This window comes from Ranitomeya imitator, chromosome 3, assembly GCF_032444005.1.
Source record: "Ranitomeya imitator isolate aRanImi1 chromosome 3, aRanImi1.pri, whole genome shotgun sequence".
In the NCBI taxonomy this organism is placed as follows: Eukaryota; Metazoa; Chordata; class Amphibia; order Anura; family Dendrobatidae; genus Ranitomeya; species Ranitomeya imitator.
The window spans coordinates 573,472,848-573,484,459 of record NC_091284.1 but is presented as its reverse complement, the minus strand read 5'-3'; the positions used below and the strand labels follow the sequence as shown (position 1 = coordinate 573,484,459).

At 41.9% G+C, this 11,612-nt stretch overlaps 1 protein-coding gene across 1 annotated transcript in view; it reads right to left on the bottom strand.

The window, feature by feature from the left end:
• Positions 1-3,406: 3,406 nt before the first annotated feature.
• The window catches only part of CLYBL (citramalyl-CoA lyase), a 552,948-nt gene continuing 544,742 nt past the window's right edge, over positions 3,407-11,612 (bottom strand). The window contains exon 8 of the mRNA XM_069757968.1: positions 3,407-3,678. Within this exon, the coding sequence (XP_069614069.1) occupies positions 3,571-3,678 (108 nt within the window). The 3' untranslated portion in view covers positions 3,407-3,570. The remainder of the gene's footprint in view (positions 3,679-11,612) is intronic.

Below are 11,612 nucleotides of genomic sequence, written 5' to 3'. Positions count from 1 at the left end.
TTGTTTCAAAAACCTAAAAAAGTTAAATCAGTATTTTTGGGGGTTCCACTAAACTTTATCAACATGCACAAGAGACAGCAAAAAAAAAAGCATGAAAATGCAGCAAAAACACAGCAAAATGTGCATTTGTAAGCAGCTTAAAATTTGCATTAAAAAAACGCAGCAAAATTGAACTTGTGTGAACAAGGCCTATAGGTAAAAAATTCTGCAAAAACACTGAAAGAAGTGACATGCTGCAGTTTACAAAAATGCAGCACTTTTACAATTCAGTCAGAAAAAACCCAATGTGTGCGCATGAGATTTCGGAAATGATAGACTTTGCTGGTACTGTAAAACACAGCTTAAAATTTGTATAACAAAAAGCAGCGAAAACGCAACATGTGACCATGGCCTAAAGACTCTTTCACATTAGAGTATTTGAGTCATTTAATATCGATTGAAATAAGGTGCTAGTTAAACCAATGATAATCTGCTCACATGGACTTTTTTCACTTCTGTTTTTATAAAATGCGGCATGTGCTATTTTGATCAGTTTTACAGACAGACTATGGCTATTAATTATTATCATGCAGATGCTTAAAATATGGATTTACCAGCATCTGATTAGTTTTTGCATCCATATTTGCATTTATTGCTATTATTTTCTATTGGGCAAAAACTGATCAAAAACTGGTGCATCTTATTAATTGCTCATCCATATTGCACGTATGTATTATGAATGTATAATAACGTTTGAAAGAGGCTTTACGCTACGTTCCCATGATGAGTTTTTGATGTTGCAGATTTTCTGCAGCGTTTCTGCATAACTTAGGTTACTTGCTTTTATCATCTTGTTTTTTAGTTTTTATTTTTTTTACATGCGTTTTTATCACATATTTGAGAACGCATTTTTCGTCTCATCATGGTTTGTTATGCTTTAAATAAAGCTGCTTTGTTGTTAAAACTTCCTGGTATTTGCATTTGACAAAGTTTTCTTGACATATGTGCAGATTACATGTGTTTTTGATATGTTTCCACCACGGGAATGTACTATAAAACATGTGTTTTTTTACTTTACACACACACCACGTAGCTTATTATTACCTGCATTTTTGTTCAATTTCTGACTGCATTTGAAGCATTGCAAGTGATCTCATTTTTAATGATTTGCAATATCAAAAACGCAACCAAAAATACAAAAAAAATGTTAACACAAGTTAAAAAAAAAAGACACCACCAGAAAAAAAAACACACACAGAACATACAGTGCAGTGCATTTTTCAGTTTCAACATTCATCACACTATTATGTCTTTTGACAAAGATGCAAAAAAAAATATTAATAAAAAATGCAATTTTTATTTTGAGAAAGAATTCATTGTTAATGTTTTAAAAACTATGGGTTCTGATTTATAATTTACGTTTTTTTAAGTCACGTTTCTTTTTTATCTTGTGGTATTCGTTGAGGTTTTTTTGCATCAAATCCATCAACGTGGTGCATGAGGTAATCATGCGTTTTGTACAAAATTAAAAATAGTATTTTTTATTTAGAACAAAAAATTGTGCAAAACAATTCTGGCGTAAAAAGAATCCCTCTAGAAGGGACTGGAGTATATTTGCAACAAATGTTGTGTCTTTTGAAAAGTCGCGAATGATGGATCAGGCGACAACATCTGGAAACGCTAAACTCTGCCCACAATGGCAAACTTAAAAAAGACAGACTTGGAAAGATAATTATGGATTTAACAAAAAAAGGGTGAAAAAATGGCAAAAACTCAACAAAAAACAGTAAAAAATGCAACAGTGAATCTGGACTATTATTTACAGAAGGCATAAATAAGAAGAAAAAGAATTTCTCAAGTTTAATTTTGTCTGAGAAAATGTCCCAGTTATTTACCATATGTGTAAAGAATATTTTGTGGTGAAAAAGGAATAAGTTAAACATTTTGCCAACGCATTAGTCAACTAATTAATGTGTTTTTCCATCCAAAACATTGAGGACAGATGTTTGTCCCTTCATCCAGACCAGATTTCCTAGGACAAATGTTCACTTCCACTATGTATATATTACATGCTGGCTATGTTCTCCGAGAAGACCAATCTGCAATTCGAGTCTTCAAAAGCTTTATCTGTCAGCACCCTGCATCCTCAGCTTATGGCATTTTCATCCATAGAGCTCAATATGATCATTAATATGCCTTAAAATGCATAAATACCCAAGAAAAAACTTACTTTACCATAAAAAAGCCACTAAAAGAGTCAGAAAACAATTTTAGAAAACTGCAAGCATTTTACATGTGTTTCTTGATGAACGTCTAATTATGGTTTGACAACATGTATAACATTTTGATGCATATTTCCGGTCATTGAAAAATGCAGAAACGTGTACATTTATGCCACGGTTTTGCTAAAGTCAGTCACTAAATAATATTTAAAAAGTTTAGTCAGGAGTGTCACAACAACATAAAATCTCTAAAACCGTTTGGATGCACATGAAGCAAGTCGATAAATCTTTTCTATCTGACCACTTTTTCCATATTGATTTTTTTTTAACTTGCTGACGTTTCGAAACTTTCAGCTCCGTCACCTCTGACCTGAATTAATCCCCTATCCTTGTTGATGGGGTCACAAAGCTGATGGTTTAATCAGCCCAGAGAGAAGTTATCCAAGTTCTCTCTGTGAAATTACGAGTACAGACACCTTGTAATGTCCTTCTCATCACAGTCCTCCTTCTCCAGACCATCATGTGAACAGTTCATATATGATGCTAGGGTTAATCGTCTCTCCTCGATTACTGCAGCTCTGAGGAGCTTATATATTTAGCAAGAAGACGCTGCACTGTGGACCCTGCAGAACCGTGGGCAATGTGGATTGGCACCCATCTAGTGGGAAGATGAATGGTGTTTTCTATTTACCCATCTAAATAAACAGAGCCGCCGTCCCGGGGCGAGTGTGTAAGGGCAGCTCATAGAGAGGTTGGTGCGTGGCGTAGAACTTTCTATTCTGCTCCTTTCTTTAAGAACAGTCCTGGGTGCTGGGGCCACAAAGCCTCATGATTTAATGAGGAGCAGAAACAAAATGTCTGATTGTTGCTGTTTGAAGCTTCATTCGAGGCCTCTGGCACCACAAGCTGATCCTGTGCAGCTTCAATACCCCTGGCCCTGAATATAAGAGTACACACTGAATAGGGGACAATGGCCGCTTGTTATGTTTATTTACCCTCACTACAAGCTGGGTTAACCTCTCCAAAACAGCTTGGCTAAGCCAGTTAACAAGACGCAGCATATGACCTGTGGTGGTATCTCCAGTGTCATGTAAATGCGGCTGCACAAGTTTATGGCAGTTCAGCCCTTGTCATCCTCTCTTACATTTTTATAGGAGGAAAGCAGGATAAATGGCGGTGCCCAGAAGAAAGTCAGGACTGAGAGCTCCTGGAGGTGACTTTTATTGTAATTAATGACATACATGTACAGAAAAAAATACAGCATGATCATTCTAGTATCAATGGCTTCCACTGTTCCTCAGAACATTTCTCAAGTCTCCCTCCGTCTTCTAAGACAAGCGCTGTATGGAGTGGGCTCCCGGCGAGAGCTTCATTTAACAGATGATTCGTTCTTGATGGCTGTGGCAAGCGTAACGATGTTCTGTGCCTGCTTAAGCAAGGGCATGTCTATCATACTCCCATGGAAAGTGAATGCCCCCTGCAACACATCAAAGGAAAAAGACCACAAATCAGGACTTAATATATCTCTTTCTGTAGACTACAGCAGCAGCCTTCAGGTGATCAACACATCCAGCTACCTCTATAAACACGCAACATCAGGTACATGGACAATAGGCCAGTAATGTAGTGCTTACAGGTCAGCAGGAGAAGACATGTCTTCTAATATTAAGGCGTTGAGCCATTGTGTCACAACTAGTCCCAGCATACCCTCCCAATAACATATTAGAGAGCCATAGATTGCTACACATATAAAAAGCTTTCATCTTGTACCAGTGACGTAACTTGAAGTTTAAGGGCCCCAATGCAAAATCTCCCACAGGGCCCCCAACTCTTAGGATATACTCTAGTATTGGTCATTTCAAATTGGTCAAAATGAACTTTTAGGCCTTTCCTTGGCTCCAGGTCCTGGGTGCAACAGCAACACCTGCAACCACTACAGTTATGACCCTATCTGGTACCAGTACCTTTAAGAAAAAAATAATAATCTGCACACACATTTCAATGTTTTTTTTAATTTAGATATTAGATTAGCAATGTAGGAATTTATGGAAAAAAATTGGATTACATTATGAATCACACTGGAAAAAGACAAATTTATAGTATTCCCACCAAAAAAATTCAGAAACATATAAAGCAATGGAAAAATAGCAGCAAAATCCTAATGTTGTTGGTATGATACTTTGGCAAGCAACCAGCCAAAAAGTCTCCAAGCATAGAAAAAATAGATTGGAAGCACCACTCCAATGGAAATAAGTGGAAAAAGTGGACCTAATTCACACACATACAGGCGACATTTCAGCTCCTCATCTGAAGCCTTTGTCCTTTATTTCCATTGGAGTGCAGATGCTGCTTCCATATACACAAAAATATATATATACATACAAAAAAAGTTCTACATATGGAGAAAACAACCACTTCAATTCGATATGCCACATGGCTATCTTTATTTTCAGGCTTTATGAGGTTTTCAGTAGTCGGAACACTACTGAAGACATTTCTGGGATAAGAAACCACTTGTAAAATGAACATGACAGTTGAAAAATGCTTCCCAATCCATGCACATGTAGGCAGAGACCCTACATTCTAGGTCAGCGGGTGGGGACCCAACTGTCCAACTAATCTACAGCGTGGTCTCTGTCCCCGGGGGCTTTTTTTCTGAAATGCTACAGTGCTTCAGTGTCAAACAGTCGTTGCCTGATACATGCTGCCCGTGGACTGGGCAGCATGTATCAGCTGTCAGGTTCCCTTTAACACACCAGCGCCACGGCAGTTCACTTTCCTGTCTATGGTGGGGTTATGTCAATCCCATTTCCCCTCTACAGTACACAGTTGCAGATGCCACATGCTTGGTTTGCCGAAATATTTGCACTTATTTCTACAGGCATAAAGCAGGCACAGCTCAATTTAATTGCATATTGCCTGCAATATTCTTCCTAATCACCATATTAATTTGTACGACTCATTCACAGGCAGACAATATTCATTCCTATTCATTCCCTGGAAGTTGCCTGTAACCGGCTTTAGTTTAGCCCAGTGACCATGTTTTGGGATGAAGTTGCAGGGGAGCATTATGTTTTCTTGCGATAACCGGCTTTGATCTGTCTGAATTTTTTTTCTCGCCAGTACATAAAGCCAATTTGTGAACAGGCTTAACGTATTCTCCAATCTCCTGTTATTGTAGAGGGTACACCCTATACCCTTAATACAACGAAAGCAAAGTCTTATTCATTTTCAAAGTGCCTCCTCAACTACATATATCTGAAAGCAATTGGTGTCAGCTGGGGTTTATGTAAAAATTAAACAATCTGAGGCCATGCCGCCTACAATAGTTCAATAACTTTGATGAGCAAGAAGCCGTTATCAATTTTCAGAACAGGATTACAGTCATGGCCAAAAGTATTGACACCCCTGCAATTCTGTCAGATAATACTCAGTTTCTTCCTGAAAATGATTGCGAACACAAATTATTTGGTATTATTATCTTCATTTAATTTGTCTTAAATGAAAAAAACACAAAAAGAATTGTCCTAAAGCCAAATTGGATATAATTCCACACCAAAAATAAAAAAGGGGGTGGACAAAAGTAGTGGCACTGTTTGAAAAATCATGTGATGCGTCTCTAATTTGTGTAATTAACAGCACCTGTAACTTACCTGTGGCACCTAACAGGTGTTGGCAATAACTAAATCACACTTGCAGCCAGTTGACATGGATTAAAGCTGACTCAACCGCTGTCCTGTGTCCTTGTGTGTACCACATTAAGCATGGAGAAAAGAAAGAAGACCAAAGAACTGTCTGAGTACTTGAGAAACCAAATTGTGAGGCAGCATGAGCAATCTCAAGTCTACAAGTCCATCTCCAAAGACCTGAATGTTCCTGTGTCTACCGTGCGCAGTGTCATCAAGAAGTTTAAAGCCCATGGCGCTGTGGCTAACCACCCTAGATGTGGACGGAAAAGAAAAATTGACAAGAGATTTCAACGCAAGATTGTGCGGATGTTGGATAAAGAACCTTCGACTAACATCCAAACAAGTTCAAGCTGCCCTGCAGTCCGAGGGTACAACAGTGTCAACCCGTACTATCGGTCGGCGTCTGAATGAAAAGGGACTGTATGGTAGGAGACCCAGGAAGACCCCACTTCTTACCCCAAGACATAAAAAAAGCCAGGCTGGAGTTTGCCAAAACTTACCTGAAAAAGCCTAAAACGTTTTGGAAGAATGTTCTCTGGTCAGATGAGACAAAAGTAGAGCTTTTTGGGCAAAGGCATCAACATAGAGTTTACAGGAGAAAAAAAAGAGGCATTCAAAGAAAAGAACACGGTCCCTACAGTCAAACATGGCGGAGGTTCCCTGATGTTTTGGGGTTGCTTTGCTGCCTCTGACACTGGACTGCTTGACCATGTGCATGGCATTATGAAGTCTGAAGACTACAAACAAATTGTGCAGCATAATGTAGGGCCCAGTGCGAGAAAGCTGGGTCTCCCTCAGAGGTCATGGGTCTTCTAGCAGGACAATGACTTACAACACACTTCAAAAAGCACTAGAAAATGGTTTGAGAGAAAGCACTGGAGACTTCTAAGGTGGCCAGCAATGAGTCCAGACCTGAATCCCATTGAACACCTGTGGAGAGATCTAAAAATGGCAGTTTGGAGAAGGCACCCTTCAAATATCAGGGACCTGGAGCAGTTTGCCAAAGAAGAATGGTCTAAAATTACAGCAGAGCATTGTAAGAAACTCATTGATGGTTACCGGAAGTGGTTGGTTGCAGTTATTTTAGCTAAAGGTTGTGCAACCAAGTATTAGGCTAAGGGTGCCAATACTTTTGTCTGGCCCATTTTTGGAGTTTTGTGTGAAATGATCAATGTTTTGCTTTTTGCTTCATTCTCTTTTGTGTTTTTTCATTTAAGACAAATTAAATAAAGATAATAATACCAAATAATTTGTGTTTGCAATCATTTTCAGGAAGAAAACGAGTATTATCTGACAGAATTGCAGGGGTGTCAATACTTTTAGCCATGACTGTATGTGTTATGAAAGGCAATTCAGTACCACAATGGACATAGCGGTCAGAGCACATACAGTGATCTGACAATAACCCAAAATCATAGAACGAGCTCTGAGACGTGGGAACTCTGCAGACCGCAATCCCTAATCCTCTCCAAACAACACTAGAGGCAGCCGTGGATTGCGCCTAACTCTGCCTATGCAACTCGGCACAGCCTGAGAAACTAACTAGCCTGAAGATAGAAAATAAGCCTACCTTGCCTCAGAGAAATACCCCAAAGGAAAAGGCAGCCCCCCACATATAATGACTGTGAGTTAAGATGAAAAGACAAACGTAGAGATGAAATAGATTCAGCAAAGTGAGGCCCGACTTTCTTAACAGAGCGAGGATAGAAAAGGTAACTTTGCGGTCTACACAAAACCCTAAAGAAAACCACGCAAAGGGGGCAAAAAGACCCTTCGTACCGAACTAACAGCACGGAGGTACACCCTTTGCGTCCCAGAGCTTCCAGCAACAAAATAGACAAGCTGGACAGAAAAAATAGCAAACAAATAGCAAAGAAGAACTTAGCTATGCAGAGCAGCAGGCCACAGGAATGATCCAGGGAAAAGCAAGTCCAACACTGGAACATTGACAGGAAGCCAGGATAAAAGCATTAGGTGGAGTTAAGTAGAGAAGCACCTAACGACCTCACCAGATCACCTGAGGGAGAAAACTCAGAAGCCGCAGTACCACTTCCCTCCACCAACAGAAGCTCACAGAGAGAATCAGCCAAAGTACCACTTGTGACCACAGGAGGGAGCTCTGCCACAGAATTCACAACAGTACCCCCCCCTTGAGGAGGGGTCACCGAACCCTCACCAGAGCCCCCAGGCCGACCAGGATGAGCCACATGAAAGGCACGAACAAGATCGGGAGCATGGACATCAGAGGCAAAAACCCAGGAATTATCTTCCTGAGCATAACCCTTCCATTTAACCAGATACTGGAGTTTCCGTCTAGAAACACGAGAATCCAAAATCTTCTCCACAATATACTCCAATTCCCCCTCCACCAAAACCGGGGCAGGAGGATCAACAGATGGAACCATAGGTGCCACGTATCTCCGCAACAATGACCTATGGAATACATTATGTATGGAAAAAGAATCTGGAAGGGTCAGACGAAAAGACACAGGATTAAGAACCTCAGAAATCCTATACGGACCAATGAAACGAGGTTTAAACTTAGGAGAGGAAACCTTCATAGGAATATGACGAGAAGATAACCAAACCAGATCCCCAACACGAAGTCGGGGACCAACACGGCGTCTGCGATTAGCGAAACGTTGAGCCTTCTCCTGGGACAAGGTCAAATTGTCCACTACATGAGTCCAAATCTGCTGCAACCTGTCCACCACAGTATCCACACCAGGACAGTCCGAAGACTCAACCTGTCCTGAAGAGAAACGAGGATGGAACCCAGAATTGCAGAAAAATGGCGAAACCAAGGTAGCCGAGCTGGCCCGATTATTAAGGGCGAACTCAGCCAAAGGCAAAAAGGACACCCAGTCATCCTGATCGGCAGAAACGAAGCATCTCAGATATGTTTCCAAGGTCTGACTGGTTCGTTCGGTCTGGCCATTAGTCTGAGGATGGAAAGCCGAGGACAAAGACAAGTCAATGCCCATCCTACCACAAAAGGCTCGCCAAAACCTTGAAACAAACTGGGAACCTCTGTCAGAAACGATATTCTCTGGAATGCCATGTAAACGAACCACATGCTGGAAGAACAATGGCACCAAATCAGAGGAAGAAGGCAATTTAGACAAGGGTACCAGATGGACCATCTTAGAAAAGCGATCACAGACCACCCAAATGACTGACATCTTTTGAGAAACGGGAAGATCAGAAATAAAATCCATAGAGATATGTGTCCAAGGCCTCTTCGGGACCGGCAAGGGCAAAAGCAACCCACTGGCACGAGAACAGCAGGGCTTAGCCCGAGCACAAATCCCACAGGACTGCACAAAAGCACGCACATCCCGCGACAGAGACGGCCACCAAAAGGATCTAGCCACTAACTCTCTGGTACCAAAGATTCCAGGATGACCAGCCAACACCGAACAATGAACCTCAGAGATAACTTTATTGGTCCACCTATCAGGGACAAACAGTCTCTCCGCTGGGCAACGATCCAGTTTATTAGCCTGAAATTTTTGCAGCACCCGCCGCAAATCAGGGGAGATGGCAGACACAATTACTCCTTCCTTGAGGATACCCGCCGGCTCAGATAAACCCGGAGAGTCGGGCACAAAACTCCTAGACAGAGCATCCGCCTTCACATTTTTAGAGCCCGGAAGGTACGAAATCACAAAGTCAAAACGGGCAAAAAACAGCGACCAACGAGCCTGTCTAGGATTCAACCGCTTAGCAGACTCAAGATAAGTCAAGTTCTTATGATCAGTCAATACCACCACGCGATGCTTAGCTCCTTCAAGCCAATGAAGCCACTCCTCGAATGCCCACTTCATGGCCAGCAACTCTAGGTTGCCCACATCATAATTTCGCTCAGCAGGCGAAAACTTCCTGGAAAAAAAAGCGCATGGTTTCATCACTGAGCAATCAGAAGCTCTCTGCGACAAAACAGCCCCTGCTCCAATCTCAGAAGCATCAACCTCGACCTGGAACGGAAGAGAAACATCTGGTTGACACAACACCGGGGCAGAAGAAAAACGACGCTTCAACTCTTGAAAAGCTTCCACAGCAGCAGAAGACCAATTGACCAAATCAGCACCCTTCTTGGTCAAATCGGTCAATGGTTTGGCAATACTAGAAAAATTGCAGATGAAGCGACGATAAAAATTAGCAAAGCCCAGGAACTTTTGCAGACTTTTCAGAGATGTCGGCTGAGTCCAATCATGGATGGCTTGGACCTTAACAGGATCGATCTCGATAGTAGAAGGGGAAAAGATGAACCCCAAAAATGAAACCTTCTGCACACCAAAGAGACACTTTGATCCCTTCACAAACAAAGAATTAGCACGCAGGACCTGAAAAACTGTTCTGACCTGCTTCACATGAGACTCCCAATCATCCGAGAAGATCAAAATGTCATCCAAGTACACAATCAGGAATTTATCCAGGTACTCTCGGAAGATGTCATGCATAAAGGACTGAAACACTGATGGAGCATTGGCAAGTACGAATGGCATCACTAGATACTCAAAATGACCCTCGGGCGTATTAAATGCAGTTTTCCATTCATCTCCTCGCCTGATTCGCACCAGATTATATGCACCACGAAGATCTATGTTGGTGAACCAACTAGCCCCCTTAATCCGAGCAAACAAATCAGATAACAATGGCAAGGGGTACTGAAATTTAACCGTGATCTTATTTAGAAGGCGGTAATCTATACAAGGTCTCAGCGAACCATCCTCTTGGCTACAAAAAAGAACCCTGCTCCTAATGGTGACGATGACGGGCGAATATGCCCCTTCTCCAGGGATTCCTTCACATAACTGCGCATAGCGGCGTGCTCAGGCACGGATAAATTAAACAGTCGACCTTTTGGGAATTTACTACCAGGAATCAAATTGATAGCACAATCACAATCCCTATGCGGAGGTAGGGCATCGGACTTGGGCTCATCAAATACATCCCGGTAATCAGACAAGAACTCTGGAACCTCAGAAGGGGTGGATGACGAAATTGACAGAAATGGAACATCACCATGTACCCCCTGACAACCCCAGCTGGACACCGACATGGATTTCCAATCTAATACTGGATTATGGGCTTGTAGCCATGGCAACCCCAACACGACCACATCATGCAGATTATGCAACACCAGAAAGCGAATAACCTCCTGATGTGCAGGAGCCATGCACATGGTCAGCTGGGTCCAGTATTGAGGCTTATTCTTGGCCAAAGGCGTGGCATCAATTCCTCTCAATGGAATAGGACACTGCAAGGGCTCTAAGAGAAACCCACAACGCTTAGCATACTCCAAGTCCATCAAATTCAGGGCAGCGCCTGAATCCACAAATGCCATGACAGAATACGATGACAAAGAACAGATCAAGGTAACGGACAGAAGAAATTTTGACTGTACAGTACCAATGGTGGCAGACCTAGCGAACCGCTTAGTGCGTTTAGGACAATCAGAGATAGCATGAGTGGAATCACCACAGTAGAAACACAGCCCATTCAGACGTCTGTGTTCTTGCCGTTCAACTCTGGTCAAAGTCCTATCGCACTGCATAGGCTCAGGTTTAAGCTCAGGTAATACCGCCAAATGGTGCACAGATTTACGCTCACGCAAGCGTCGACCGATCTGAATGGCCAAAGACATAGACTCATTCAAACCAGCAGGCATAGGAAATCCCACCATGACATCCTTAAGGGCTTCAGAGAGACCCTTTCT